Source organism: Odocoileus virginianus, chromosome 5 (assembly GCF_023699985.2).
Source record: "Odocoileus virginianus isolate 20LAN1187 ecotype Illinois chromosome 5, Ovbor_1.2, whole genome shotgun sequence".
NCBI classification, from domain to species: Eukaryota; Metazoa; Chordata; class Mammalia; order Artiodactyla; family Cervidae; genus Odocoileus; species Odocoileus virginianus.
The window spans coordinates 31,084,900-31,093,584 of NC_069678.1; the positions used below are offsets into that span (position 1 = coordinate 31,084,900).

The following is an 8,685-nucleotide window of genomic DNA, read 5'->3' on the forward strand; positions in this document are numbered from 1 at the left end:
TAGTGCTCCTCCGCCCTTTAGGGGATAGTGTTCAAAGTGTGGTTCCCGTCCAGCAGCATCAGCATCCCCTAGAAACTTGTTAGGAGTGATTCAGACCCAGTGACTCATAATTCCTGGTGATGGGGCCCAGCAATCTGTGTGTTAACAAGCCCTCCAGGTGACTCTGATGCTATAGTTCAAGAGCCACTGCCCTGGAGTATTACCCCTGTCTATGTGGCTGACATTTCCCCCCACTACCATGTCCATATTCCAGCTGGCAGAGATGGGATAAAAAGGAAGAGGGGCAGCCAGCTTCCTTTTTAAATATATGAACGGAAGATTTCACAGGTCGCTTCTGCACACGCCCCAGTGGCCAAAACTTTGGTCACAGGGCTGTTCCTTGCTGCAAGAGAAGCTGGGGCCACTCTAACTGAGCGCTCTCAGGCCTGCTGAAAGGAGAAGGGAGAGAATAGACCCTGGGCAGTGGAGGGGGCAGTTATCAGCTTTATGCAGGCTTAAACCTGCAAGTTTAAAACAAAGACTTGTGATTACAGCCCTATAAGCATGGTGCCTAGAGCAGCGTATCAGCTTTTCAATACCCTTTGAAGAGGTTTGGTATTTGGGGGAAAAAAAAATTACTTGCTCTGAAATACAAAAAGAAAACTTTGAAATAGAAAGGAGCATGCTATTAAATAGTCAACAGAAATTCAACTCATTGTTACTTGTAAATTAGTTTAAGATGGAATCAGGATACATTTTCATGTTCGATATGACGGGGCTTTCAAAAGCATCGAGGTCTGCAGAAATCTTAAAACCTTCCCAGCTAAATCCCCACACGACCTCTTAGAACCTCATCTTTCCATCCCACCTCTCTCCCCCACCTCTGCTCCAGCCTAGCTGTGGGCATGCCCTCCCCAGAATCTCCTCTCCTTCCCATCCAGGCATCTCCATTTGTTCAGTGCCTGCTATTCCTGAGGCTCTCTCCACAATCTACCCCCATTCTTGACCAGCTAAGTCTTACTGAGCTTCCAGGTCTGAGCTCAGACTTCACCAAGAAGTCTTTCTGGATCTCCATGATGGACTGTCTAGTCTGGGTGCCCCCCAAAGCACCTGAGCATGTCACTGCTACAGCCGAGATTCCTGGCTATGGTTATTACCTATCCAGACTGTAACCTAGTCCAGGGCCAGGCTCTGTTTTTGATCCGAGTGTCTGACGTGTTGTAAATACTTAAACATTTGTTTCCTGAATAGGTCTCTTGGGAACCTTTGATATGTAGGACTGGCATTTGAATCTCAATTTCCTTCTCAGGAGATACAACCAGCATCAGTCATGCTGCAAAGCATTGTGATTTTTCTCAAACACTTTAAAACCTTCCTGTAACCATATCTTCATGCTTTGTTCCACTAGATTATTTTCTTTCATGTTTTTTTAAAATATTTTTAACTTTTTATTTTGTAATGGGGTACAGGTGATTAACAATGTCCTGATATTTTCAGGTGGACAGTGAAGGAATTCAGCCATAGATATACATGTGTCCATTCTTCCCCAAACCCCCTCCCATCCAGGCTGCCACATAATATTGAGCAGAGTTCCACGTGCTCTCTGGTAGGACCTTGTTGGTTATCCATTTTAAACATAATAATCCACTAGATTATTTTTAAATAGAACTTTTGTTTATAACAGTCCCCCTCATATAACCCCACACCCCCACACCCCAACAGCATCCAATGTTGACTTTTCTAGCTCTCAATTTCATAATCCACCAAATTGGATCAAATAACTGTCTCAGTTGGGCGGGTTGGATCTAGCAACTGTTTCAAGTGCTTTGGGAAAGCAACCAGTAGTAAGTGGCAGCATGACAAATTTCTCATTTCCTGTGCCTCTCCTGTCTGCTGCCAGCCAAGCTGCGGGGCCGCCTTGCTACACACAACACTGAGACCATCTGACATCCCATTTCAAATCCCAGCTGTATTTCCTCAGATCTTGGGATTCCTCTCTGGGAATCATGTTGGTATGGGCCAGTTTGGACTGTAGGAAAGGTTATTCAAAGAGCAACAGCTTTTGTTGCCTCACAGCCAAATTTAGGAGTAACTCAGCTGCACACACGCATTTTACCATTACATTAAAGCTCAACAGGAACATTTTTAGAAATGAAGAATTTAGGGAGTTATGAAGCTGGAAATGACCTATGGTTTGTTCCTTCCTGAAGTACGTGAGAGCTTGGCATGATGGTTCTTAACTTTTCTCCTGTCCTCAGAGAGAGTCCCTATTTTCTCCCCAGTGACTGCAGCCCACTGTAGTAGTGTGACCAGGTGAACGTAACGTGGTTCTCTGCTGGGGGCTAATTTGCATGCCAGGGTATATTTGATGATGTCTAGAGACACTTTTGTTGTCACAATTTGGGAGAGGCGGGACGTTATTGGCATCTAATGGGTAGAGGCCAGGGATGCTGTTCAACATCTCACAGGGCAGGGGACAGACCCCACAACAAAGAATTATCCAGCAGAGAGGTTAAGAGCTCAGGGTCAGATCCAGAGCCTATTTGTTATGAGCATGTGACCTCAGGCAAGTGATTTCACCTTTACAAACCTCAGTTTTCTCATTTATAAATTGAAGATCATGTCACCTACTTCTATAGAGTCGTATAATGATTGGATTTATGCAGCTTCACGAAGTGGTCCGTATGTAAGTGTGCTATGCCTGTCAGTAACACATGTGATGCCCCACACAGGGCAGGTCCCTAAATTTGTGTGCAAAAATGCACATGTATATTTGTGTATTTTTCTGGAGAAAAAATGGAAGAATTTCTTAGCTGCTCGAAGGAGACAAATCTCAAAAAGGTTAAGGACCACTGATACCATCCAGTCTCCTCACTTTACAGAAAAGAAAATTGAAACCCAAAGACAGTGAATGACTTAGCCAATGTCATTCACACAGTGATGGATCTGTGCCTCAAACCAGGTTGTCCCATGACACTAAGTTAGGTGGCCTCACTGAGAGGGGCTAAGAGATAAATTAACAAAATAGCTTCATAACAGAATATGTGTGTGTGTTTAGTCACGTCCGACTCTTTGTGGCCCCATGGGCTGTAGGCCACCAGGCTCCTCTGTCCATGGGATTCTCTAGGCAAAAATATTGGAGTGGGCCGTCATTTCCTCTTCCAGGGGATCTTCCTGACCCAGGGACTGAACTCACATCTTCTGTGTCTCCTGCATTGCATTTAGATTCTTTACTCACTGAGTCATCAGTGAAGCAAAGCAAAACATCATAATTAACACAATTCCTCATTCTCATCCTATCAACTTTTATAAATCTCTGTCTTTTCAGTTAATTGAACTGTGATCTTCAAATCTCCTGTACCAAAAGTACCCAGGTCTGCGGCAGAGCTATTAATATTAATACAATCTGCACCCTGAAATCTGCATTTTAACAAGCTCCCCAGGAGACTCTTTCCTTCACTAGTACTGAACATCACTGTGGTTGAGGATATGTAGACTGATCTTGTTAGTTTCTGAGTGTTGATTTGTAAAGTTGCCAAGGCATTTCTTTTCTGAACTACATTTTCAACTTTTCCAGGAAAACCAATTTGAACTAAAATTGCTTTGGCTTGGTCTCTGTCCAGAAGTGACTTTTTTCCAGTAAGGGGTTTAATATAGTTTATTTTTTAAATCTGCTTAAAACATATTTCTGTCTGAGAGAAATAGGAACTAGATGGAGAGTTTCATGTTGTCAAGTGTTTAGGAATATTTTAGGCAATTTTAATGATGAGAGCAATTTAAAAGAGTGCTCTGTATGTGTGTTCACATATCACTGAAAAGAAAATAGATCATTCACTTTTGGGTTTGTGAGCACAATTATCATCATCTTTAGTTAGAGGTCAGCCGGACTGACAAGATCACACTTGAAACAAGAAAAGTCTAAGAAATTTCCTTGTAATTTTAAAGTCTAAATTAGATCGATTAGGAAACCAGACAACCAGAAGCTACTATTTCAACCTCATCAATGCAATCAGTGGTGGTTAGAAAAGCTAATATTTTCTATTTTCCTCATCTCAGAAATAAGGTGCCCAATCCCTGTCTGTTCCCTGTCAGTTTTCTTTTCTTAGCATGTTTTTTTATTTCCTAATCCTTGAAAACTTTCTCTGGATAGTGGGCCAGCCCAGGGAACCTGGTGAAAGTGGCTTCAGAATATGTGTTAGAAACCACACGGTCGTGGAATTTGAGTCGAGGACATTGATCCATTTCTGACTGCATAGCACACACCTCCACTCAGGTGTCCCCTAAACACTAAAGGTAAAGCTAACCCCTCCTTTTCTTGGTGCCTATTAAATTCGGCGTGATTCTCTGTGGGCTTGAGTGTGAGATGAGCCAGTGCCTCTCTGGGTGACGGAAGTTGCAACAAGAGCAGTGCCAGCAGACATACTATTTGTGCAGAGATAGGTGGTGCGCCTGCTGGTCTCTAATCCTGGGTCCACTTCGAGCATAAGTCCAACCACTTGCTGGTCCTTGGATTCTACAAGCTTCTTGGGTCCTAAGCTAGTTAAATTTGGGTATTTCTCACAATCCAAAACAAACAAGCAAAAAATGCAGCCAACACATGATTAGATAATTTCCCCAACTGGGTTGTGAACTCCTTGAAGACATAGATGAAGGCATGGAGAAGATGCCTTCCCACCCTTGTCCCCCTTCTTTTTATTCTCTTCCTTCCTTGAGTTCCCAGCACGATACCTTGAGCAAGATCGTTGTTAACTGATAAGGAGGGGCACTAGCTGTTTCTGAATCTAAATCTTGATTTTGAAAGCCACCCTGAACAACTAAAAATCTTAGCTTAAAAGGCAATGTTAAATGGTTGGAAACCTTGGCTTTCTCCCCTCAATTCCTTAACCCTACTGTACACCAGTAATTAATGAAGTTTCTTTTTTAACATTTTTAAAGGCCAAAAAAGCAATTTCAGGCCACATACCCCACTTTCTTGTATAATTACTATGAAGTAAGGCCTTGGTGTCACTATTTTTAAAACACTCCCCAGGTGATTCTCATGCAGCCAGAATTTAGAATCATAGTTTCATATGAATCTCACTTTACAATTGTTTTAATGTTAAATCTTGGCTTTTCAGATGTCACTAGTGGTATAAAGAACCTGCTTGCCAATGAAGGAGACAGAAGAGACTTGGGTTCTACCCCTGGGTGGAAAAGATCCCCTGGAGGAGAGCGTGGCAACCCACTCCAATATTCTTGCCTAGAGAGTCCCATGGACAGAGGAGCCTGGCAGGCTACAATCCACGGGGTCGCAAATAGTCAGACACTGTTCAGTTAGACACTGAAGTGACTTAGCACACACACACACAATATTAAATTTATATACATCCTTTAAAGCGGCCAGCGGAGGAAATTGTGTCAGGAAAGTTACCGTCCGATAAGGCATTTCCATGCCTCTATTCCTGCAGTCCCTCTGTGATCCCCTCCTACACACAACCCTGCCCCCTCCCTGAGTCGATTTTGTCGCTTTGTGAAAAGCAGTAAGATGGAGCAGGCAGTTCCTTTGTCGTGCAAACCACCTCTTCTCTGGAGCCTGCCTTCAAGTTTCAAAACTATAGACGGACGTGTCAGGGCAGAGAGCTGGAAGCAGCCATGGCAGCGGTTGGCTCTGCTGGGCTCAGCATTGTTGCTGCCTCTAATTCCTTGCCAGCTGAACACATTCAGGTTTTTAATTAGGAAAAAAAGTACCAACATTATTTCTACACCTCCTGCTGTCCTCAAAACCATCTCAACAAACGCTTGTTCCCCTGGGAAGCCTCCTCTGCCCACACTCTCTCCTTCAGTTTGAGCTGCATTGCTCTCGGGACTGTCAGTGTTTCCCAGGAAAAATGTGTCATCAGACTGGATGCCCGTTGCTAAAGCATCTGTGTTCCTCCCAAGACTGTGAACTTGAGCACAGGGGCTTTTCCTTTATATCTGTAGCTCCTTGTCAGCCTCTCATGAGCTTTGTTGAACAAATGAATGAAACATTAATTACACAGTCAACTTTCCAATCTCTCTGGGTCAATACAGGTTATTTTCTTTGACACCTTTCTCACCATCTCCATTCTTGCTAGACCAGCAAAGACACCAGAGACAGTGGCCCATTAAACTTTTCCAAAAGCTTCCTGATTCTTCAAAGTTTCTTTCAGCAGAAAGCTGTCCTGAACCAGATTTCACTTAGACTTCTAGATCTAATGACTAAGAGTCTCCCTAAGAAAATAAAATCTCCGCAGCTCTGAATTTCTGAAGCACTCAGAGAAAAATAGGGACTTCTCAGGTGGTGCTAGTGGTAAAGAATCCACCTACCAACACAGAAAACCAGGGTTCAATCCCTGGGTTGAGAAGATCCCCCAGAGTAGGAAATGGCAACTCACCGCAGTATTCTTGCCTGGAAAATTCCATGGACAGAAGAGCCTGGCGGGCTATATTCCACCGGGTTACAAAGAATTGGACACAACTTAAGGACTAAGCACAGCACAGCAGAGAAAATATGAAAAAAGGTGAAGTGAAATAAAGGGATCCAACCTATCCTTCAATGAGCTGGGGTACCTAGGATAAGTAACAAAGAGCACACAGTCTCAACCAAGGATGCCCCAGTCCAGTGAGGGGCAAAAAAATGACAGTTCACCAAAGCCACAGTAAGGAAAGGCTTTCTGAAGAAGGTGGAAAGTAAGCTGACCAGCAGAAGGGCTGGCTTACGTGGCACTGAAAAATATGTAAGAAGAAGCCTTAAAGCATAACTCGTAAGAGGATACAGGGCCTATTTTTATCCAGAACATCATTTGGAACACTGAGCATATTTGTGCAGGAACAAGAGAAAACACATAATATTTTGGGTGTTCCGATAGAGTCATTATTTAAGTACAGAACGTGCTTTTTTTTTTTTTCCAGAACATGCTTTAGAAAAAAGTTCCAAGTGGCTGTGGAAACTACAAACCTGAACTTTGTCTTTTTGCCACCTAATCTTTTCAACGCTACATTAAAACATTTTTTTAAATTTTCAAGAATTTAATTATCTTTTATTAGATTCCAATGTATGAATTCATGGCCTTTTTAGTTTTTTCACACCACCTGAGACTCAGCAAGAGATGATTAATTTATATATGTGTCTCTAAGACTCCCTAACTTGAAATATGCTCTACTTTCAAAGTAATAAAGCCTGTTGTGTCTGGTATTCTGTTTTGATGTGTTCTTTCATAGCAATCAGGCCATATTTAAAAGAATCTGTTTGGCTACATGTAATACAGCAAAAAGTTTAAGTGATGGGCTTTGGCATTAAGGCTGTGTTTAATCTGAGCTGTCCCTCTTGCTAGATGTAGGACCTTGGACAAGTCATTTCACTTCACCTCTGTTTCATCTACCTAAAACCTCTGAGGTCTACATAGTAAGATACCTTACAGATTTATAGCACTTAGCCCATTGTCTGGCTTAATCACTCAAAAAAAAAAAAATTAGCATATTCTTAGTATTCCCTCAAGGTTTAACAGCTTTTGCAGGTCTGCACATGACAGCCTGGAAATCTGACTGGGAGAATGTGAGCTGATAAAATATCTTGTTCATCGGCCTTGGAATATTCTGCCTGGGCAATTTGACTCTCACAAGACCTGATTAGGCTAACTGGGAGGCCAGTGAGCATCTGTAACTCTCTCTGCTCAAGAAGTCCTGTTGCTTTGTTCCAAATGTTTTAAACTTACATTCATTTTTTATGTTTTACTATTTTTTAAATCCAGATCTTTTTTGTTTGATTTACTCTTAATTTATTTTAGATTATCCTACCTCATTCTTTTAAATCTTTAGTTCCTTAATGGCATTTTTCCACTGCATATTTTATTCTTTTATCTTATTTTAAGCAGGTCAATTTATATAAATCTTTTATTGTTTTAATTTTTTACATTTATTAATTATATTTTTTATTTAATTTTTTTAACAACTGATTATCGATTTATTAAAAAGATTGATTTAGGCATCGGCAATGGTGGCTTCCACCTCGACTCCTGGCTCAATACTGATGGAAGTGATCTGCTTGACAATTTCAGAAGGGCTGTGCAGGTCAATGAGTCGCTTGTGGATCCTCATTTGGAATCCATCCCAAGTCTTAGAACCTTCACCACAAGGAGTTTTCCTTGTAGTTATTCTCAGAGTCTTGGTAGGCATCCGAACTGGTCCTTTCACTTTGAGATTCTTTTCCTTCGCGCCTCTGATCAAGTCAGCACACACCTTCTCCAGCCACTTCACGTTGCGGCTGGTGAGGGTGATCCTAATCCGGTGAATGGCCGCCTCTGGCTCCACGGGAGTCTTGCCGGTGTCTTTAAAGGCCATGGCTGCGGCGCAGCTTCCTGACCGACTTGTTCCTCGGCGAGAGCGAACAGCGGTGAGTCAGGAACAAGAGCGGGCGGCACTGAGCTCCGCTGCAGCGGCGACCCCGTCTTCCTCAAAGAGTTGATTTAATTTTCAATGTTTTTTATTTCAGTATTCTTTAAATTGCAATATTTTAGAATTATTCTGGTTATTTTTCCATACTAAGTGAAGTAAGTCAGACAGAAAGACAAACATCACATGATGGTCACTTATACGTGGAATCTAAAAAAGTGCTACGAATGAACTTATTTATAAAACAGAAATAGAGTCACAGATGTGGAAGACAAACTTATGGTTGGAGGGGGGAAGCAAGGAGAAGGATAAACT

The 8,685-nt window shown here is 42.2% G+C and overlaps 1 protein-coding gene across 1 annotated transcript; it reads right to left on the reverse strand.

Annotated features, from left to right (window-relative positions):
- Window positions 1-7,909: 7,909 nt before the first annotated feature.
- LOC110145660 (small ribosomal subunit protein uS10) lies at window positions 7,910-8,403 on the reverse strand. Its single transcript, XM_020906075.2, has one exon. It carries the CDS (start codon window positions 8,317-8,319, stop codon window positions 7,960-7,962), a length of 360 nt encoding a protein of 119 aa, XP_020761734.2. The 5' UTR covers window positions 8,320-8,403; the 3' UTR covers window positions 7,910-7,959.
- Between the last annotated feature and the right edge of the window lie 282 nt (window positions 8,404-8,685).

What these genes read in the sequence shown, in the direction of transcription:
- LOC110145660 (XM_020906075.2), bottom strand. Translation starts at nt 8,319, where the DNA reads ATGGCCTTTAAAGACACCGGCAAGACTCCCGTGGAGCCAGAGGCGGCC.